Source organism: Dermochelys coriacea, chromosome 7 (genome assembly GCF_009764565.3).
Source record: "Dermochelys coriacea isolate rDerCor1 chromosome 7, rDerCor1.pri.v4, whole genome shotgun sequence".
In the NCBI taxonomy this organism is placed as follows: domain Eukaryota; kingdom Metazoa; phylum Chordata; order Testudines; family Dermochelyidae; genus Dermochelys; species Dermochelys coriacea.
In genome coordinates this window covers 85,318,687-85,342,089 of record NC_050074.1, presented here as the reverse complement: position 1 = coordinate 85,342,089, position 23,403 = coordinate 85,318,687, and the positions used below count along the sequence as shown (strand labels likewise).

The window sequence follows — 23,403 nt, the reverse complement described above, 5'->3', positions numbered from 1 at the left end:
GCTTTCTGAAAAGTCCTGTGTTCTTAAAGATGCAAGCATCATGCACCTTCACCGACATCACTGTGGGCTGGTCAGGGAAGTGTCCACGTTGATTCACAACCATAGAAAAGTAGCCCTTTCTGTTGATGTTCTCTGTGACAAGGGAGTCTGCTGCCAAAAGGGGGATAAATGTGCCACCTGTTACTTCACAGTTTGGGAACCCCATTGCTGCAAATCTATCCCCCGTGTCCTGCACATTATTGAGAGTCACAGTCCTATGTAGTCCTGCACACTTGCATGACGACAGCCTTCACAGTGAAGTTTCCAACTCCAAACTGATTTTCTCCTTAATGTATGTGCAACATGTCTCAGATGGCATGTGACCAGGATTCATCACCGAATTTGGTCCACTGGTTGGATCATTAGCTTCCCTGACCCGTGCTGGATACTGAAGGGGAGTGTGATGTGAACGCTGATCCATGTCCCCCATTTCCCACTGACTGGTAGCAATCCAGCATTGCAAGTTTTCACAGTGCGATTGCCACTCACTTCTCCACTGTCAGTGCAGCTCTCATTTTTATGTCTTTGCACTGGACATCTGGGGTGGGGTGAGCTCAGCACACGGATCCAGGAATGTGGCCTTGTGCATCCAAAAGTTCTGCAGCTTGTCATTCCAAGCTTGCATTATGATGCGATGCCACCAAGCAGTGCTTGTTTCTCAGGCCCAGAATTGGTGTTCTACCATGTGCAGCTGCTCCATGAATGCCAACAACAACCTTGAATTGGTTCTTGCTGTGTCCCACAGCAATCTGCCCTCCAAGAAATTGTCATTTTCCTTGCAGATTTGGTTATTCTTGCAGCTCTGCAAATACCGGAGTGTCCTATACTTGCAATGCTTATGACAATAATGGAGCCTGCGCAGCTCTGCATGCTTCTGTCAGAGATGGCGAATAGCAAGGAGGGACATACGGGTTCATGGGATTTTTAAAAAAGGTGTGAAAAATTTGGGATATAGACATTATGGGATGGAGACAGCTGCACACTGGGAAGTTGACCTTCTGCTCCCAGTCATCCCTGCATGATTCATTTTGGACCCACCAGGCATTGCTAAAACTTCCCAAGAGACAGTGCGCTGGCGGTGGCAGGTTGCACAGTGAGATACTATGATGCACTGCGTTGTGCACTGATGCAAGCACTTTTGGTCAGTATGCACAGCGCCAACACAAGGAGATAAGTATGCACATGGACAAGCGGTATACTGATTATGGCAGCTTAATGCCGACGTAACTTGCAATTACCAAAGTTTGTAGTGTAGACATGGCCTGAGAGGCAGTAGGTAGGTTGATAAAAGAATTCTTCTATCAACCTAGCGTTGTCTATACCGGAGGTTAAGTTGGCTTACTGCGTTGGTCAGGGATGTGGATTTTTCACACATCAGAGAGACACAACTGTGCTGATGTCTAAACTGAAAACTTACTAGCCCTGTGTCTCCACTAGAAATGCTGCAGCAGCAGTGCTTCAGTATAGATCCTCTCTACAGTGACAGTTAATCCACTTCCCCTAGAGGCATTAGCGTGGTCGACAGAAGAATTCTTCATTGACCTAGTGCTGTCTACATTGGGGGTTAGGTTGGCTTTACTAGGTCATTCAGGGAATCTCACTTTTATAGTGTAAACCGGGCTCGAGTACCTTTCCCAGACCTGAAGAAGAGCTCTGTGTAGCACAAAAGTTGGTCCAATAAAAGATTTTTTCCCTCATTCTCCTTGCCTCTCCCAGAGGTTTTATAAGTTGTTTTGGGGCTCACTAGCCATACAGTAAATTCTCTGCCACCAGAACGGAAATCTCCACAATAAACTTCTTCAGTCTCAAGCCAACCTCCTGTATTGAGTTATTCATCTTTGGACTGTTGACTTTTGTCTGCTAGCAAAAAGATATTGTCCTGTTGCTCTATTTACTTAGCTAGCTTAGCACCTACTGGCAGCCAAGCTCCCCTCTTCCCCCCCAGTGCCTCCCCCCACCGGTGGCCCCACTGATCAACTCCTCTTCCTCCCTAGTGCACCTCCTGCGCGCCATGATCAGCTGTTCCACGGTGTGCAGGAGGCGCTGGGAGGAGTGGGGGTGGGAAGAGGGAGGTGGGGATTTTGGGGGAAAGGATCAGGTGGGGGCAGAGCTTGGGGTTGAGCACCGCTGGGTGAGTTGTTTCAGAAACGAGAAAAACCAAACAAAGCTTGCTTAGGTGAAACAAAAGTCAATAATTTTGTCACATCTGTGTTAATTCATAAGGGCAGATTGCAGAATTCAGTAAAAGACCCATCAGAATTCATCCCTCAGTCACAACAGTCCTTTCTTTCAACATCTGAAGGAAGAGACAGTTGAGGGTTTTGTGGTCCGGAAGTTGTCTTGCTTTAAGAAACGATTTCTTATGACTGAGTTCTCTTGATGTATCACTACTTCTTTCTATGTGATCAGAAATTAGAAAAATATCTTGACATAGTGACTTATGATAGTGTAGTCCTAACATAAAGCTGTATATTAACATCATGTGCATCCAAACAGATTTGTTCTTAAATTTTTTAGCTGCTTGTAGGATTTTGTTTTTCTTTTAAAGTCAGGGTGTTAAATACAACAGGAAAGAGTGATATTTCAAACTAGAGGTTGGAGCAGGATATTGGGCATCGGGCATCCAGGGGGTCTATTCCTTTCTCTGCCACTAAAATTGCTGTGTGACCTTAGGCACGTCACTTCACCTCTCTGCTTCAGTTTGCACATTTGCAACCCTGTGAGGTAGTTAATTCATTGAGATTTATAAAGAGCTTGGAGATCCCTGATTTAAAGATTCTGTGTACACCAAATGAGTATTACTGTATACTTCTGGGTCTAAAACCTTGACAAACTTCCCTTTAAGTCTAAGATGTAAACTACCAGGGTGGATTTTCTGATGTGATCTCTTCTGCAATGCCATGTTAGTCAAAACTGTAACTCTGTTCAGTTCTTTTTGTATTGTTTTTGATAGGTATGAGTCCTCTAGAATTCATCTCACTTCCTCTCCATCCCGAATCGGGGTCATACTTTTCTTCCTTCTTTCATGCAGAGACCTCCAGTGACAACAATCTCTTTTTTTGTTTTTTTTTTTTTGTTCGGGTGACAAGTTCTGGGCATGGCCCACTCCAGTGCCCATCAGGGACAGTCGACATATTGTTCTAAAGGGGTCAAGTGATGCAAGATGCTCTTGGCTGGTGCCAATTCAGGGGAGGATCCTCCTGCTTAACTGTTTGCTTTGGTCTGGATTTTAGAGTGTTGGTTTTGTGAAGTAGGACAAATGGAGTTTCATAAGAGCACAAAGTTGGTGCAGTGTGAGAGCTCTGAATTGGATTTGATTCTTTGTGCTACTAATTTGGGGGGAAGGTGCGGGAACGTCTTTGCCATAAACTCAAGGGGGAATCTTTGGTTAAAGCGGAGTTTGGGGGGGGGAGAAGGTAGGTTCTGACACACATTTTTTCTATAGAATTACAGAGATGCTTTTATAGCGAAGGAGGGAAATTTCTGATGATAGTGGCTGTCTAGTAGCCAGCTGTCGGGTGCGTGACTGCAAACATCTATCTTCTCTGGGTTCTGCTGCGTGGAGCAGCTGGATCTTGTCACCAGCACCATGTTTTCCTGTAGACTTGAGTGAGAGGGCTACAGGCGACTAAAGGGAAGCATTGCCGTTCCACTAAACCTCCAGTGTTGCTCAGAATAATTCTCCCAGCTCAGTAGTGACAACAGCGTTATTCCGCAACAAGTAACTTACTGTAACTGTTTCACTCTTCTGTTCAGAGCAACGTTGCATAGTAAATTCTTTCCATCGTGCCTAGACCCCATTTCAGTGTATCCCAGCTTGTCGTTGCAGATTGTTCCTGGTCTTGTACCCTCTTAGGGTCTGAACCTGCTCCTGTTCAGTCAGTGGTGCAGGATCAGTCCCTGAAATTGTTTCCTTTCTTGTTTCAAGGCTTGGATCGGACTGTGTTTAATTGCAGTGTTGCTTGGTGGTGTTTTTTTTTGTTTTTTTTTGTTTTTTATTTTGGTACTTTGTGGAGAAACATTACTAGATGATGATTATCATTATTATTATTTATTTCTTGTAGAGTGCCTAAGTGGTATTCTACAAACACTGGAAGGCTGGATGCACCTCAACAGCAGTGTTGGAAACAATCCATGGAAACAATTGCTGCATGTGAGCCTGTGTTTAAAGGCGCCAGAGTTGCCGGCACACAGCTGCTATATTTTCAATTCACACATCTCCCAGTGATTAGCAGTTATGGGATGGTAAAAGGAAATAATAATATTTTACCAAACTCTGATTAAACTTTTGTATATTTTCTTTAATCTGTCAAGATTGCCTGTGGGGCAAGTACAGGGGAGGAGAATGTGCATGGTTGGAGAGGCTGGGTTGGATCAGTAGAGACCACCTGAACCAGCTTTGACAAATCGGAGGATATACACTACTGGCCTGGAGGCTGCCAGTAAGGCTGCAAAGCAGCCTCTAGGCAATTCTGTTAATGATGGAATGATAAAAATCTGCCTCCTCTCCACCCTCCTTGAAGAGAGCAATGCCACGTGAATGCAAGCAGTCCGCTAGCTTGATGTCGTCTTCCACTCCACACATATTCCAAATGTAGGCTGGAGCAGGGAAAATTGGCATTCCTTGAGCAGAATGGAATAAGCCCTAAGTCAAACAACGGTTGCACAATGTCTACTCCAGATGTACATCAAAAATTCCCAAAGAGACCAGAATTAATCATGAAGAAGTTAACAATCAAAATACCACCTGTTATTTAATCACCAAATCCATGTAAACAGCAGCCAAGACCACTTCAGATTACTTAACCACAGTTTCCAGAATAGACAGTATTTATATTTGCATAATACTTAGTCACTAGCATCTATAAAGTCACAAATGCCAGGTGTAATCAGGGCAGCTGGGGCAGCAGTTGACCCAATCTGTTAGCAGGTGTTGAAATCCTTCAGGGAATTGCTGACTGACTTCTGCTGATTTATTGTGGTAGGTTTGGCTTGTTAATGCCATCTTGAATGTAAGTGAGATGGAAGAGGTTATAGAATAGAGGAATCTAGGATTTGAGACAGAGGAATCTATAGGGAAGCCTAATGAACAGCCAAGCTAACAAATGAAGGCAAACCCTAGGGAGGGGGGTGTTTATATGGATTGCATTTCATGCACTCTCTCTCTAGAACAGCTAGGGAGCTGCAACCGCTTTTGCCTTAATTGACTTATCTCTCTCTATTCCATGCAGAACATAGGGCCTTCAACATTGCCTCCCATCTTTGACAGTTTCTTGCTTCTGTCTTAGCTTCTTGTTGTCATTTTGATAGCTTTCAGTTCCGCTTCTATTGTGCGCTTCCATGGAGCCCTGGATCTATCTCATCACCTCTTGATCTAGGGATTCCAGTCCAATGCCTGCGTAACTTTGTTATTTGGGTCTTTCCTCCATGTATGTCCTACCCTTCTCCATTTTTGTTTTGTCCTCCTCCGGAGTTCGTTTTGTGAATTTTTTTTCTGACCATCTGATATTGAGAATTTGTCTAAGGCAGTTGTTTATAAAAACTTGGAGTCTAGGTAGTAAGGCCTTAATAAATCTCCACGTTTCTTATAAGACAACTGACATTTACAATGGTGTTAAATATTCAAAGTTCAGTTTGGAGGACAAAATTTGTTTCTCCAGATTGGCTTTAGAGTTAGGCAGGCGTGTTTGGCTTTCACTATTCTGGCTTTAATGCCTTCGTCTGTTCCTCCTGTTGTACTTACAATGCTGCCAAGATGGGAAATATCTGACCCCTTCAATGTCAGTCCTAGAAAGTGTTGCTGGTGTTTCTTGTGTGCTAATTCTCATCATTTTAGTTTTCTCAGTTGGTCTTGATTTTTCAACACTACTAATTGTGCATAGACCTGAATACATTTGTTTTTGCTTACATGTTTCTGTGGGTATAGGATAGCAAGTTGATGTCATCTGCTAAGTTAAGGTCTTCTAACTTCTGTGTGAAAGTCCATTGTATGCAACTTGTTTATCCTGTGGTCTTTCTCATTACACCACCTGCTATCAGTAAAATGATTATCTGTGACATAAGACATCCCTGTCTGACACCAGTTTGCTGTTGTATATTACTTGGCATGTTATATTTTCATAGATGCTGTGAATGATGTTCAGAAATTTCTGTTCTAAACTGTTTTATTCACTGTATCAAAGGCATTTTGGAAAGCTATAAAATTCATGTAAAGGTGTGTTTGCCATTCAATCAACAGTTCTGTGATGATACGTAGAGTTATTTGATCTATATATGATTTCTCCTGTCTGAACCCTATCTGTTCTTGTCATAACCTTGAACATACTGCTTTCTTTCTTCTGTCTAGAATGATGCATGTAAAAACCTTACTTGGGATAGACAGCAATTGAATATCCCTCAATTTTCAAACTGACTGATATCTCCTTTCTTTGGCAACTTCACTGTATGACCCTTTTCCAACTCCTTTAGTACTTTTTTCTTCCTCCTCCTCCCATGTCTTTTGTAAGATGCCCATCAAAATGTCTTGTGCTCTTCAAATTTCCCTTAAGAACCTCTGTTGGGATCTTATCTGGACCTGGTGCCTTTCCACTTTTTAATTATGTTTATACCAAGGGGAAAATAGTGTTCCTTGCCTTTAACTTCCACTGTCTTGAATTTGGATGAGACTGCTATATCCCTGACATTTTATTTACTGTCAGAAGTGAAAGTCATGCTGGCTGAAGTATCAGGCATGAATATAAATGCTTGATTGGGCCTGGGGAGGTAGAATGGAGTTCTTAGCTCCAGGAAAACTAAGTTAGATGGAGGCTTAAAATAACTTTACTAAAAAAGCAACATTACCAAACGACAGGAGAGGAAAGTGTTTCAATTTATATTAACCACAATCAATATTCGGTGAACTCGGTCACCTTTTTAAAAAACCAGAACATTTTTGTTAGGAGGCAGAATTACCATATTAGCTGGGCATCTTAATATAAAATAAAGAAACACGGGCAGAAACTTTAATCAAACTTGGAAATGAGGTGAGAGGCTTAGGAAGAAAAAGTCACTTGGACATTCAAAATAAATATTAATATTTACTCTTTAAAGCATCTTCAGTCTGGGGCAGGGACCTTGTCTGTAGAGTAACTAACACACTGTTTGGCACTGTACAAATAAACAATAATGCTAATCTTCCTTCTCTGAGGCAGAAGGTGCTGGGAGTACTTTGTGCTTTTTGCTACTGGGAAAGCTTCATATCACGTAATGGTGCCACCTGCTGGCTGGTATGAGTGACCCAAACTTAGATGAGGAGTACTTGTGGCACCTTAGAGACTAACAAATTTATTTGAGCATAAGCTTTCGTGAGCTACAGCTCACTGCATCTGATGAAGTGAGCTGTAGCTCACGAAAGCTTACGCTCAAATAAATTTGTTAGTCTCTAAGGTGCCACAAGTACGCCTTTTCTTTTTGCAAATACAGACTAACACGGCTGCTACTCTGAAACAAACTTAGATGTTCAAGAATATATATGACAATGGATCCTTGGTAGTTATTGTCCTATTCTGTTCACCACTCCCTCCCTCCCCCAAATCTTAAAGCAAAATGTCCCTCTGGTAGGTTCTCTTGGTAGAATGGAGTTTAGAGGTCCATATTTTCCCTCACCAGATGTCCCTATGTTAGTAGGTAGACTAAGGGAGTTCCCTACAACCCTTCCAGATAGAGGGATTCATAATAATATGAGTGAAGAGTTTTATATGATGGGGGAGCAAATGAGAACCTCTGGAATGGGCTGATTTGATCTGAAATGCATTTCTTCCCCGCCTTCACAGTTCCCATAACTTAACCAGGTTGAGGTGGTGTGTAGTCATTCTGCTGGAGTATTGCCAGATGACAGTGGTATAGGATCAGTGCTTCCTAGTACTGAAGAGTAACCGTCCATGAGCAAACAAAAGGAAAAAATATAGGCATCCAACCTTTCTGTAAGACCCACTGCTAAAGCTCTATCTTCAGAGATAGAATATTTCCCTTATGGTATGACAGCCAGCAGGGAGCGACTGAAGCACTTGTCCCTGCTCTTCTAGCCCAGTTCCTCAGATGGAATATAATCTTAGCTTTTGCAACGCTTCCCTTGGATCCTATACAGCTCTCCCTGCAGCTTCCTCATATCCCTTGAAATTAGTCTGAGACGTCAGTATTTCTATGTAGGAAAAACTGTTTTCATTTTCCTTTTGCATATTAATTTCCAGCCTCCGTCACCATTAGTTCAGTCTCATGCTCTCTATTTAGTTATCATTGGAAAGATGCTCGTGTGTGTCTGCTGTTTTATTCCCAGGTGGTGGCTAAGAGCAATTGAAGACCTCAGGGAAGCAGATGGCTAGACTCTGCGTTCTCCTGACCCTTGCAAAGGCATCTTTGTTCTGTGTCTCTCACCAGAGTCCTTTGGGGCGAGTGGCGTGTTACCAGTTTCAAAGATCCTGCCAAGAATCTGTTGAATTTGAAGGGAGTGGGTGGGAGCTGATGAGTTGTGTTTGGAAGGGTGCTGTCATCTAGAGAAGGTTTGGGTGTAAGAGCATAGTTAGTCTGCAGCTAGAGGAGAGTTGAAGACACCCTCCCCCCAGAATAGCAGAGTCCCCACTAATAGCTCGCATGCCTGCTTAGCTCGTCTCCTTCCAAACTCAAGCATCTTCATTTCTTCATGCCCCGTCAGCTTGTGTTTGTGCAAAGGGGGGCACTCAGTTAAGGAACTTGCATCATGTTATGTTATAGGTTTAGGACTGTCCTAAGAAGAAGGCTGGCTGGACTCTTCCCTGAATGAGCAAATCTTGTGCTCTGATATGTACAACATGGCTGACGTCTGAGATAACAAGAGATGTTAACCAAGGAGCCCTATCATTCCATTCCTGAATTCAGTCCATCCCATCCTTCCTTCCCCCGACTCCATTCATAAAGGCTTTCAGTAGCCCCTAGATTGGGCTTTGAACTATTTTTAAAAATGAGGGAAAACCAAGAGGAGCAATGTGACTGCTGGGACAACTGAATTGAATACTAAGGATTGAGTAAGAGGCCAGGTCCTGTTCTGCTCCTATCCCTTTTTCTAAAGTTAAAAGGGCCTTGCTCTGAGGGCAATCTCTCATTCCCCTCCAGGACTTTACTGGGGACATCAGCAATACTTAGTGCTGTTCAGTATGTCTACACTGCAATTAGACACCCATGGCTGGCCTGTGCCAGCTGACTTGGGCTCCTGGGACTTGGGCTAAAGGACTGTTTTCAATGCAGTGTAGACATTCGGGCTCAGGCTGGAGCCTGGTCTTTAGGACTCTGCAAGGCATGAAGGTCCCAGAGTTTGGGCCGCAGACCAAGCTGGAATGTCTACACTGCAGTGAAACAGCCCCTTAGCCCAAGGCCCTTGAGCCCGAGTCAGCTGGTCTGGGCCAGCGACAGGTATTCAATTGCAGTGTAGACCTAACCTTTCATCAGTAGCTTTCAAAGCCCTGTGCAAAGGGGAAAGCAGATGGAGAAAATGAGGCACACAGAAGTTGTTGTGTTTTGCCCAAAGCCACTGTAAGGGTACTTCTAAACAGTGAGTGTCAGCCGTGGGAAGTGAGTCTTCGAACCTGGGTTGGCTGACTTGGGTTTGCAGAGCTCATGCTACAAACAGCTGTGCTGATGTTGCAACTCGGGCTGGAGCTTGAGCTCTGAAGCCAACCCCCCCAGGCTTTCAGAAAGGGGGGCTGGGCTTCAGAGCCGTAGCTACCATGTCTACACAGATATTTGTAGTGCAGTAGCACAACAGCCCCGCCTGCCCCAGCCTGTTGACCTAGACTCTGAGACTCACTGCCACGGGTTGCCGTTCACTGTGTAGACACATCCTCAGCAACTCAGTGGCAGAGCGAGGGTAGCACCTAGGTCTGCTGGGACAGCGTGGGAGACTGCAGTGGCACGTGCTTATGTATTCTTTGAACTGGAGGGACAGAGACCCTACTTTAAACCAGGAGAGGGGAGTTCAGCCAACCCTTAAACAGCAAGATAGCTTAGCATTCATGACCAAGGGGACCATGTATGTCCATATCCTGAAATGCCAGATTAATTCATATATTCTTTGGAGGCCATTGTTACTTTGCAATTTTATTTTATGTTTTGAAAATTGGGAAAAGGTGAGTTAAACCTCCTGGGCTCAGTTTCACATGGATCACTCGCCAATGAAACATGGGGATGTGTGTGTTTTAGTTGTCTGTCTGATGCCTGGTCAGAGTCCCCATAGGCTGACATGCCTCTGTTGCTCAGGAGAGGCTGTAGGCCTACAATAGCAGGGTTGGATTGAGGGATGGCCAGCCCCATGTTTGTTTGAGTGACCTGGGTGTTGGCTGTGGGAGCTGAAGGATACAACTGAGTTGCATGGGCAGAGGGGTATATGTGAACGGAGGCGGAATCTGCCCAGGCAGCTGCCCGCACTCTGTCTGGCTCTACCCACGCTTTAAGGAGCATTAAAACCATCCAATTGTGCGTAACCTTTAAAGGGGGAGACATGGTCAACAATTGTCTGTACAGTGTCAGATCTGAGCCTGTTTAAAGTGTAGCATCTGGTAATTCTGCCGTGACGTTTGGTTGGCGTTAAGTCCTCTTTAGATCAGCCCTAATGTTTTGTCTCATCGTTTCTCCTCCCTTTCCTACTGCCTGGTCTCCTGGCTGTTTTATGAAGCTGCCTGTGGATTATGGGTACAACTGCCAGCACAGCTCAGCAAACAGTCTCAGCAGCTACGTTTGAGAACGTTCACGGCAACGGGACCATGGAGGACCGCCACTCGCTTAGCATCCATTCCTGCCAGACGGTTGGCCTCCACAACAACAAAGCCAAGTCCATCATCACCAACAAGGTGGCGCCTGTTGTCATCACGTGAGTAGCTTCAGGCTGGAGTGCTTCTGTAAATCACATAACCTTTCCCCCAGCCTGTCAGCATCCTCTGCTGACATTCTAGGAGCATTCCCCTACTGGTTTTGTTGAAGACTGGAGATTCTCCTCCTCTCATCCTCTCAACCCCCCCAGCTCTCTGTGCTGAGAGAACAGACCTTCCCACAATTAATCTCCTGGGGAGAAGCAGCGAGTTCTACAGCCTCTCTCTGCCTCCTGCTTCCCCTGCAGGAGCAGCCTTCAAGAGACCCAGGCTCCTCTTTCTCTCCCCTCTCCTGCATCCCCAGATGAGCAGACTATTTGGTGGGTGCAGGATTCAGGACATCCTTTTCTCCCATCCCACTTTCTCCACCCTGTCCCGTTGGAGCAGCCTGGCTCTGGCTTGTCGAAGCCTCTGCCAATTATCTCTGTGCTGCCAGCAACTGTTCTGCCCCACAGCTTGTGTAGCATATCTGTGGTGGTGATTACCATGTATAGCACGCAATTTAATTTTGGTCACATCATAAAATTTCAACCAGTGATTGTAGTTACAGACACTATATTGTACTTGGGGTTTACCAAGTGAATAGGATAGAGATGGATGGCTTTTTTCACAGCCTGTGTCCCTGAGCTTCAATCCCTTGACCTTCTTGGTCCATGATCCCCATGCTTACTGGAGAAATAGTCTTTGTCTTAAATGCTGTATGTTTTGGTGTGTGGCTTTCACAGCTACAACTGCAAAGAGGAATTTCAGATTCATGATGACCTGCTGAAGGCCAACTACACAGTGGGGAGGATTTCAGAGACCACGTTGGAACACTACCTTGTACAGGTAAAGGCTGCTAACCTTGTTGTGCCATAAGCATGCTTTGTCACAGTGTATCTAGAGCAAGCAAGTCACATTACCTGAGGTGAAAATTATACTGTGCATTTTATGAGCTAAGGGAAGGGTAACACAGCTGTGCAGATGCCACGGGATTCATTTCACAAACCCTGCAAGCATTGTTATCAGGGGCTGGGAGTGAGGTTTCCTTAGAGGCTTTGGATCAGCTAATTTGATCCCAAAAGGGGTCCCTATGCTTGTGGGGGTGGAGGTGGGAAGCTGTTTGGGGAGAGGAGAGGAAAGGGGGGAGAGAGAGAGAGAGAGAGAGAGAGAGAGGCAACTGAGGTTAGTGTGCTGAGTTATGTGAACACTTTCACCCCAGGCAGCTTTGCAATCTCTCTGAGCAGACAGGCTGATGTTTACAAACATGTGGAAACCTTCATTTCTAGGCTGTGTTCATGTGGCGGTCTAAGCTTCATATGGGTATTTCACTCAGCTTTGAAATTGAATCCGACTTGCTGCTTCAGTGTATAAACTAATCACTTTCAGGGGAAAGACCTGAAGAAGTTTTTTTTCATTGCACATTTGGCTAAGTGAATTCTGAAGTTGTGTTACATTTCTTAGAATGAGCAGCCACTATGAGCTGGTCAGACACTGTTTCTGCTTGCTGGTACTCTGCTTTCCCATTCTGCTATGTGCTTGTGATCAAGGATGATGGGGATATGGGCACATTGAACATATGTCTAGGAAGAGCTGCTTTTGAGTGAAGTGGTTGAAATACACTTCTTGGTCATCTCTTGCCCCCCTCTCTCCCTGCTGAATTAGAATATGCTCAATTCTATGTAGATGCTTTGTTTTATACAAAATGCTGCTTGTTTCACACTCAAATCATTGTCTTTTCTCCACCACTTATTTTGCAGGGGAAATATTTTATGGTCAGAGATGTATACAGTAAATTAGATGTCTTGAACACTACAGGCAATTGTGGAGCTCCAAATTTCCGACAGGCCAAAGGAGGGTATGAAGTGTTTGGAATGGGACAGCCCAGTCTCAATGGATTCAAGCAGGTGCTGCAGAAACTCCAGAGCTATGGGCACAAGGTAGGAGTGTGTGTTTGAGTGTGAGAGAGAAAACCAAATGCACAACTGTCTAGGTGACGAAAATTACAGTGTTCCATTTTACATGAGAGATTCACCTCTTAATGTGCATATATAATCCCATCCACCAATGAGAACGGGAGTTACAAAATTTATTCCAAGGGCCAACTGAACCCTCGTAGAGTGAACTCAGATGCACTGAAAAGCTGTTTATAATAAAGTAGATGTTACATGAGAGTGGCGAACTGTCAGCTCCACAGGGCTGACGGCCCTGAATCCCCATTACATTAAATTAAACTCCCTTGTTTTTAATTTATAAGGGGGGGGTCACACTCAGAGGCTTGCTGTGTAAAAGGGGTCACCAATACAAAAAGTTTGAAAACTACTGGCCTACAGTGAAAAAAAATAATTGCTATGGGTTTTCCACAGTATTTCTTAATGTGGAGAGGGGTGTGATAGGGCTCCTGGTATGTAATCTGGACTGTGGGGCCACTCAGCCCTCTGTCCCACCAACCTGGGGTATCCCTCACACTGTGTTGCTGTTTTCAAGCTATAAACCTCTGGCAGGTACTGCACTTACACAGACATCTACAGGCAGGGACACACCCAACTGAATTATATGAATGCTTGTCCTAGCCACTCATGAACCAACAATAGAGAGTCTTCAGTAAATTCCCCCGAGCTCCCCAGCCTTGCACCTCAGAACAGTACTGTCTTGCCCTGCTCAGAAGCCTGACCAGTGTAAATTCATCACCCAATCTGCCCCTTCCTCGATGTGGAGAGGTCACACACTAGCCTTTGTAAAATGAGCTGAGATTTCCCGAGCACTTCAACCAGAACACACTGTTTTAGGTAAAATATAAAACAGATTTATTAAGTGATTAAGATAGATTTTAAGTGATTATAAGTAGCCAGCATAGAGATCAATGTTGGTTACCTAAGAAATGAATGTGCAGTCTAAGTTCTATAAACTAAATAGGACTTGAATCAAGCAGTGTCTCACCCTGACAGATGGTATATTCCTCAATATACAGGCTGGAACTGCCTTCCAGCCCGGGATCACCCATCCCTGGTTCAAAGTCTTTGTCCTCCAGATGTGTTTCCAGGTGTTGAATTGTGGGGCGAGTGAGGCCAAGTCATGATGTCACTTCCCCTCTTTGTAGTTTCTTCCAGCTTGCTGGAAAGATCTATGCTTGTGATGTGGGGGTCTGCCCCCCATTGGTTAAATATTCTCCATTGTCTATGTGTTCTGTCTGAGAAGTCTTCTGGGATGGCTGTTGGGAAAGTGGATTCCTTTTAATGGGCCACTAGCATGTCTGGCTACTCCATCTTTGTATCTGAAAGGCTGGTTGTGGGTGTTCCCAACCTCACAACATATTTCAGTAACACACCGTATAGCAAAACTTCATAACTGCACATACAATGATAGCACATACAATCCAACAGGACATTAGTGTTCAACAGGTCAAGACTTTTAAAATGATACCTCACAAGGCATACTTTGCACAAAATATATAATAATTATATGACGGTGGTGAATATGGGGGTTCCAGGGTTCTGCTTTGAGGTATAGAGTGCTACATGGGGGAGGCGGGGAAGAGAGTCCATTAAATGTTTAACTTTCTTAAAATAACTCTAGTGTGTTTCATTTGCTCACACAAGCAGGTTAAAGCTGCCATTCTTCTCTGTGCCTACACATCATAATGGGCAGTGATACTTAGAGTAAGTGCTGCAGCCTTAAGCTCAATAGGGTGAGGCGAGGATGGATTTCCTGCTTGTCAGTGTGAGTTAAACTGTTTGAGGAGTTTGGATGTAATGGTCCTTTTAGAGTTCTGCAGCTTCTGATTTTCATTGACATATTGGGCCTGTGGGTAACTGTGAACAGTATGAAGTGAAAATAACTGTGTAGTCTCCACAGGCTGCTGATGTTGTGATACACTGTAGCTATGACTTTGTATTTTGACTTAAACAGCTCATTGCTGGCCAATTCTAGTTTTAAACAAAAGCCTGTTGGTGTGTGACAGCAGTGGGAGGGACCCAGGAACCTCACTCTGTGCACTGGTGGGTGGGGAATCATAGGAGTGGAATGCTCCTGTGGAAGTTATTAGCTGCAGTCCCCCTGTGGAATACCCAAGATAGCAGCATTAGCCTTGAAAGAAGCCACTCTACTCACTTGGATATGGATGGAAGTTGAGTGATGCTCTGGTGGTGTTGTCCCTTACCGATTTATTTTTAATCCCTCTTATTCCTCTTTTTTACTGAGTTGGGCAGCTGGGAAGCACTATCCATTGCAGTGAGAGTGACATGAAAGAGAGGGTTTGCCTTCTGCAATTCACACCAGTCATAAAATGGCCCTGCCTTCAGAGCTGTGACTGAAATAATTACCTACAAAAATAAGGCAGCCTTCCAAACTTTTATGCCCCCCCACTCATCCAGGACAAATACTGATGATTAATATTCTCATCCTCATCATGGCACCAGGAGGTAGGTAATGCACATATTGGTGAATTTTCATGACACCTTTTTAAGGCTGTTATAAGCACATGTTGTGACAGGATTAAAACTCAAGGTCTTAAGTTCCTCTGAACACACAAAACAAATAATGAAAAATAACCATCCTGTCTCTTTAACATTTTCCTTGCACTGTCCCAGTGTTGGACATTGAGACCTTCACTCCCCAGCTTGACTGGGGAAAAAAAAAGGGCATAGCAGTATCCATCTGTCTAGGTTAGTATATCATGCCTGCCACTATATGCCTCACAAGCTTTTAAAAACCAGAATAAGAGTCTCTCTAGTCTAGTCTCCTCTCTCTAGATGCTGAGCTCAGCTAGGCATTCATCAACCGTTCACAAAGCTGGAGCATTGGAGGATGTTGGCTGGCATGTACCTGTGTCTTTGCAGGAGTGCATCTTCTTCTGTGTTCGTGAGGAGCCGGTTCTATTTCTACGCATGGAAAACGACTTTGTGCCTTACACGCCAAGAGGAAAGGAGAACTTGCATGAAAACCTGCACAGCCTGCCGAGAGGGGTGAAAGTGGACAACATGGAGCTTGCAATTCGGAAAGAGGTGATTGAGAGGCATAAGGAAGCTGTTCTACTGTATGAAATAGTGGAGCCTGGGATGTCTGTCAGTTTGGGTTTTGGGGACTGAGGTGAACTGAGGGGTGTGTTTGGCAGGGAATGGGGACAATTGATTGGAACTACCTGATAATTCTGATACACTGTATAGTGGAGGATTTTTTCACTGTCCAGTGGGAAGTGAACCTTGGGAGGGGCCATGATGATTTTTATTTATATATTAAAAAATAATTTCTCCGCTTTTACTTGGTGACTTTTAATGGCCAAGAAATAGAGGCTAAAACCCCACAGAATCTTACATTGCACTTTGTTCCTGCCCTAAAGAATCCCTGCTCTGGGCGCTCATGCAGCTTTGCAAGTAAACCAAAGTCCTGACCCACAAGCATCCATGCTGTTCCACCTTTGAACACCTGTACAGCTCTGCCATTGTGTCTCCACCTAGACCTGCAGCTGCTCTTATGCCTGCTACTTCAGTTCTAGGTCTGCACACAATTTTACCAATTCACCTCGGTCCTTATGTGCAACATCCTCCTTCCTGTTCCAGTCCTGAGCCTCTTGTTAGTGGGCACTGCCCATTGTGCCAGATTGTGTAGCATGAACAAACTTCTAGTGACAAATATGTTGAGCCCAGTCAAGTTGTATGTTTCCTTTGTCTAAAACAGCACATGCTGTATATAAGAGCTGCGATTCCCATGTGCTGCTAGGTTGGTGGAGTTGAAAATGGGGATCAAACAGTAAAGCAGTTTGTTTTAAATGTGGTTTTGTTGCATTTGTTACTGAAGATGCATGATTTTGCTCAGCTGAGTGAGAACACTTACTACACCTATAATGACATTGAACACTTCAAAGATGAGCCGCACTCCGTGACCATCCAGCGCGAAGAGGACATCCATGTGATGGAGGAGGTGTACAAGAGGCCTGTCTTCCTGCTGCCATTTTACAGGTAACCCACAGACGCACAAAACGTTCCTGGCCTTTAAATCACCCACGTAGTTTGGCAGCCTCCTCTTTTTCTTTTCTGCTCTTTCTTTTCTCTTCCTCTGCATGTTTATTTAAAACAAAGTTTTATTTATGCCATGCCGAGGAAACCAATCAAATATTCAGTCTTATCAATATTTTTCCTAAAGTCCCAGAACTGTAACATAGACCTGGTGTTCTCATAAATGTATTTATGGGTCATACTCCCAATCTCCCAGAGGTCACAGATTCTGTGATTTCAACATGTAATAACTTGAACTCTGGTTAGAGAGAAGCAAGGAAGAGCCCTTCTGTCCAGCTGGAGAGCAACACTGATGGGAAGTTCTATCCAGTCCACCCTATTGGAAGAATGGAAATTGTGTTATGCAGCCTCAAGGCTGAGAGGTGTGAAGGGAGGGAAGGAGACTCAAACAACCCCCAGCATGGATGTGCATTTCTCCTACCCTCATAAAACCATGCTGTTCTCCGCCCAAAGGATGAATGGCAGAAGCACTCTACTTTTATAACCATGAAAGATGCCCCAAAACATGTTGATGATCCTCTTCTAAATTTAAAAACACAGTGACAATTACTGAATGCGTAACTATTTTTAGAGTCATTCTTTTTACATCATTCATCTTTTAAGTGAGGCCCTCACACACATCAGAAGGCAGAATTTCCAGTTGTCTGTGCTCTAGAACTTGATTAGAGGGTAAATTCTGCTTTTTTTTTTTTTTTTCAATGAATGGCATTTTGCTCACATCCTGATCAATGTCTTTTTACTGTGTTTGGCAGGTACCATCGGCTGCCATTGCCTGTGGATGGGGCACCTCTAGAAGCACAGTTTGATGCTTTCACCAATTTCCTCAGGGTAAGGACTGCAGACTGTGGAACTGCAGAACGTGTCTCACATTAGCAGCTTGGAGGCAGTTAGAGTTAAAATATCAGATTGCTCCTGGTCTTTCTGGTCATGCTAACAAAAATTACTTCACTGTCACCTGCTTGTTGTTTGTTTCCTTCCAGAGAAGCTACTTGGGTCAGATGCAGCATCTGATTTCTAATGAGGTTTCTGTGGTTTTTTTTTTTTTTTTAAGCCAGGTTCCCTCCTGAGATAAGCCTTAAGGGGGAGGCAAATGACTTTGTCAAGGGCACATGAGTCAGTGGCTGAGCCTGGGTTAGGGTCAAGCACTCCCTGAGGTCAAGTGTCTTAAGCAAAATACCAATGGCCTGCTTAATGTGTACTTGTTGAATGGTTTTAATGTTAGTTATCACAGCTTCAGATCCACATTCCAATCTGTTGGCAAGCTTGTGTGTCTGTATTTAAACTTCTTTCGAAGCTTCTACCTTTGTAGTAGCTGGCCAGAAATACAGTGTGGAACCCCTGTGGTTCGGGAAGGAGCACCTGTCATGATGAGCAACGGTATGGTATAGTTGGATCGAATCCAGTCCCAAAATGATTTCCAGAGTTACTGATAGGATTGATCCAAGCTCTGACACACAAGTGCAGCGTGTGAGAGATGCCAAGAGAACAGCACAGCACTCTGGCTGTTTATTGTAAAGTTCTCAGGAGTGGTGGTTTGCCTCAGGGGCCCTTAAAATACTTGGGGTCTGAAAATCATGTTTGGGATACTCTACATTGCTGATGCACATCTGGCTTGGGTTCATAGTGGTCAAAAGTTTTTGCCATCTTGTGACTGTTCATTGGCCTCTGAATTGAGTTGGAGGCCTTAGTTCTGTTCCTGGTTAACAATGGCCTTCATTATGTTTGGCACTATGGTGGGGAGAGTGATCCTTAGAGGTTGTCTCTTCAGGTGAAGGTGAGGTACGTTGGTGGGATGTTGCGGGGGAAGCTAGCACTGCTACTGCTTGTGTTGTACCTGTTCCATGGATAAACTGAGGGATTGAGTCTTCAGGGCTGCTGTTCTGGCGCTTCTCACCAGATAACTCCCTCACACAAATAACCACTCATCTTTTGCCTGGCCCAACCCCTGTGTGTGGCTGTACAAAACACTAGCCCCTAGGAAAACTCATCTATTTTGTGTTAATTTCAAAAGATTTTTTTTTTTTTTCAGTAGGATTTAAGGGGAGTGGAATGGACCTTTTTTTTCTAGGAACCAATGAAAATGTCACTAATGCTTTCTTGGCACCAAAATCTGCCTTGGAGTGAGATGATTTTTTTTTTTTTTTTTTTTGTTTAGACTCAAATTGTCTCAACCCTAAATGATAAACAGCTGCTTTGAGTTCATTTTGCTTCAGATGTAGTCACATGTTCTTGCTCTGACACAATGTATTAGAAAAACTGAGCAACCTGTGTTTATCTTAGTTCATTCCTGTTTGAGGTGCGCACTGAGGGCTTGTGTTCTTCCAAAACTTTTTCCGTTCTGCTTCATGTTCTTTCACGCATTCTCCTTTTTGCTCTGCCTTTTCTGGAGCATATGTGCTGGATGTAGCAGGATGCCTGCTCAACTGATTGGAAACATCACCATTTTTGTACGCAGAGAGCTCTGAGTGCTTCTAGTTCCCAAAAAAACAAATGAAATACAAAATCTATTTTCTCTTTGCCTCCACCATCTCCCACTCTGCCTTTTTTTTTCTCCCTAGACCATTTACTTTATCCATTAATTTCTCTATTTGTAATTCGGATAGAATGTCTCCAGATGTCTTGATCCAGGTATGGTAGCTGCTTTTGGTCTAGAGCTCACTTAATCACTTACTCCTGCTTAATTCTAGTCAGTCCTGTAAATTAAGAGCTGCTGTACTCAGTATGACATTCTGAAGAGTGCAATCAAGACCAGTGAGGGACTGTCTCACTCATGCCTGGCAAACTTGGGTGTGTCTCAATGCTTTCTGTCTCCCACCTTGACCACTCACAAACAGCCTTCCAGCATGCAGGTAACACCCTCAGTGTCTGTGTATAGCTGCAGATTGCCAGCTACACATCAGTCACACTCTGGGTTCCACCAGCCTTGGTTACCACTTGTAGGGTGACCCCAGCACACTCCCAGTCTCGGGTTTTCCTCCTAATTGTGTGTACTGCACTGTGCAACCTCTCCTGGACAGTCCAGATATATTAGTCCATTACCCCTCTAAGGGAATCAATATACAACAGTTTGCCACACTAACTGGAGTTACCTACACAGTTCACAACACTGGATTAGCCTTGATTAAAGAATAAAACAAATGTATTTAACTACAAGAAGATAGGTTTTAAGTGAGTACAAATATAAGGAATTAAAATGAGAAAAGGTTACAAGAGAAATAAAGATTAAAAAGCTTCCTAGTACTAAAATTTAACAAATGAGACTTGGTTCAAAGTGAAGTCCCTTACCACATGTTCCCAGTAACATTGCTGATCAAATTCTCAGGCCAGGATCTGCTCCCAAAGTCCAAAGGCTGTTTCTTTTGTTTTCTTAAGAGAGAGAGAGAGAGAGAGATGGATAGGCAGAGACACCTTGGGGTGTTTTTGTCCCTCACTTTTATAGTCCCATCCCCCTTTGAAATGCATTTTCCTAAGGGTTACCCCTAGGTAAAGTTCATTCCTGGTGTGAGGTTGGCATTGTGGAGACTTGTGGTGAAAGAGGTTTCATGCTGTTGTTTGCTAAGATGCAGGTCTGTTTGTTCCTGCCCCACTTCCTGTCAAAGAATGGCTGCTTGAGAGGTGATTGCCCATGAACTTCAATGACACCTGGCTAGAGGCCTCATCTTCTTTGTCTTTGAGAAACTGGTTTATCTAGACTTGTCTGGTAAACACATTTCAGACCTAATTTCAGCTTATGTTTATAACTTTATATATAACATTACTACATATATTTCAACATCATGTTATTGTCCAATGAGTTATTAGTTTTTAAATATCATCTCACAAGGCATATCTTGTACACAGATTATTACAGTATTGTGTAGGGTGTGAATACAAGGGTGCATTCTGTGTCAGACAAATCTAACCCTGTATCCTGTTTCCAACAGCAGGCACCAGGGGCGGATTAGGGCTTTGAGGGGCCGTGGGCTACAGCAAGTACAGTTCCCCCCCCAACCCGCACGCGCTCCTGCTGGGGAGTAGGGTTGGACTGTGGTGGCTTGCCTGCTCCGTCCTTCCGGTGCTCCTGGAGCGCTGGGCGTGGAGGGGCGGAGACAGGCGTGGGGGTGCCCATTTTTTCAGAGCCCCCCAATTGGCTGGGCCTCCTGGGCATGGGTCCGTTAGCCCAGTGGCTAATCTGCCACTGGCTGGCACAGCTAGAGCTTCAGGGTGAGTGTACAAAACTGGGCAATTTTTGGAGTGATCCACCCTTGAAACCTCAAGGTTGACCTGAGGTGGGATCTCAATGAGAGCACATAATAATTCCATGGAAATGAGCAGTACAATGCAGGTGAAGAATTGAGCACTTCATTTGCTTTAATTCCTTCGCAGGCTAATTAGAGAGTGTTAAGAGGCCAAAAGGCAGGAACGGGGATATACAAATTTCAAGATGGTTTGGGGAATTTGCTTTTTCTCTTCAGAAATGATTTTTGGTCCCCATGAAGACATTACCTACTTGAGACCCAGAGCACAAGATGGCTGCTTTACTTGGTAGAAATGCTATTTCTGCACTTCCTAGTCCATCCGATTTACTTGAAGTGTATTTATTTTTTATTAATCTAATTTATAAAGTGCACCTAATAGTAACAACTCAATGTGCAGATACCTGGGGTGGGGGGGCGTGACACATTCCAGAGGGGGTAGGGAATTACAGTTGTGTTCAGGTACGTTCCTCAGGTCAGGAGAAGAGTACCTTGCCTGTACTCTGAGTCAGCTTGCCCTGCTCTGGTGAGCTTCTTTCTTGCAGTGACGGGGCAAAATGGGAGGGAGGAAGGGGGGATACTGGGGATGATCGTGGGGTTCATGGAGGGGGATGAGGGGGCAGCATAGTCTAGGGATGGGAGTCTGGGTGAGGGGGTGGACACAGCAAGGAAACAGCCATGTGGCCTGGATGGACGGGCATCTGGGAGGGTGTGGGGGAGGGGCAGAAAAGCCAGGGCCTAGCAATGGAGGGGTGTTTGTGGGAGAAATAAACCCATAGGGGATGGGAGGGCTCAGGGAGGGAAGAATGGAGATGATCGTGGAGATAATAGAGGGGAGCAGTGGGGCAGCATAGGCCAGGGCTGGGAATCTGGTGGGGGCGGGAGGTGTGTATGGCTGCAGCAAGGAAACAGCTGTGTAGCCTGGGTGGATGGGTGTCTGATTTTTTTTTTTTTTTTTTTTTTTTTTTTTTTTTTTTTTTTAAGATTGAAACAGAGCGCAGAGCTCCTCTCTGGCTTGTAGGAAAAGTGTGGGGTAGAGTCTGCGTATGTAGTGGTAGCCCAGGGGTGAATACTCGCTCACTTTGTTGCCCTCCCAGAATACCAGGTCAGAATTCAAATACTCTGGATTTCCTCCCTTACTTATGGTAGGACCACAATTCCTAGGGATTTTCTGTTCATGCCATCGTGTCTGCAGACAAGTGAACTTCACCTTGCTAAGGGCCTATTGGGGTTGACAAGAGCAGCTCAAGGCCATGGTTCTCTGGGCTGGAGTGTAACTGCTTGAGCTCTCTGATTGGATGCTCAAATGGTTTGAACTGGGACTTTTTAATGTGCCCAGGGCCCCTTCCTTGTTTCCTTACCCCTCTTCTGAATGGGCAGATCTAAACTGGGAAAATAGGCAGTGTTTAAAAACATGTTTAATAACATGCTTGAACTATCATGTTTTTCAATACAACCTATTTCCTAGTCTAGACCAGGTGGGTCAATGTCATATCCTCACGTTCCAGTCTTCCCTCAGGTATAGGCTTTAAAGAGGGAAATTGCCATTTTGGTGGTCTTGCTGTGTAACAAGAGAGCCACTTCCAGCTCACATTGGAAATACAGGAAGTAGCATTGATGGCAACGTTTTCACTGAAAAGAGTCTGCCAAGAAAGGATAAGGACAAAGTGGTGTTAGTTGCTCTCTTCCACTAGGTGCAAAGAGCACAACAGGTGTGCAGCGATCCTGTGTTGCCTTACTGCACCCATCCCTGCAGTGGCAGTGTGTTACATGGATACATACTTTAATATTATTTCTATTACAATACGTGGATACCTAATAGGGGTTTATAAATTACAAGTTCTGTATACAGAATGGGGTATTAGAAGGCATGCTGTATTGTATAGAGTGATGGGTTGGAAGCTATGGCATATTGTTGCACTTTGAAAGCTAGGGGTATAATTCATTTGTTGTAATTCCACTGACTCCAGTGTAATTCCACTGAGTCCAGGGGTAAAATTGGCCTAGTAGATTTAATTCTTTTTCTGTACTGCTGCAAAAATATCGTATGGCTTACATGGTTCCAGAAATCCCCAGCAAACATAGTTAGTTAGTTATTGTTTGTTCCCTGCACTTTAGTGTAACAAAAACTACAATGAAAAGATTTCAGAGTAGCAGCCATGTTAGTCTGTATTCGCAAAAAGAAAAGGAGTACTTGGGGCACCTTGGAGACTAACAAATTTATTTGAGCATAAACTTTCGTGAGCTACAGCTCAGATGAAG

At 44.3% G+C, this 23,403-nt stretch overlaps 1 protein-coding gene across 1 annotated transcript in view; it reads left to right on the top strand.

Moving 5' to 3' along the window:
* Positions 1-23,403, top strand: part of PALD1 (phosphatase domain containing paladin 1) — a 218,322-nt gene that overhangs the window by 81,194 nt on the left and 113,725 nt on the right. Inside the window, exons 2-7 of the mRNA XM_038411513.2 lie at positions 10,721-10,915; positions 11,639-11,741; positions 12,653-12,832; positions 15,731-15,895; positions 16,689-16,849; positions 17,659-17,734. Of these exons, the coding sequence (XP_038267441.1) occupies positions 10,721-10,915; positions 11,639-11,741; positions 12,653-12,832; positions 15,731-15,895; positions 16,689-16,849; positions 17,659-17,734 (880 nt within the window). The remainder of the gene's footprint in view (positions 1-10,720; positions 10,916-11,638; positions 11,742-12,652; positions 12,833-15,730; positions 15,896-16,688; positions 16,850-17,658; positions 17,735-23,403) is intronic.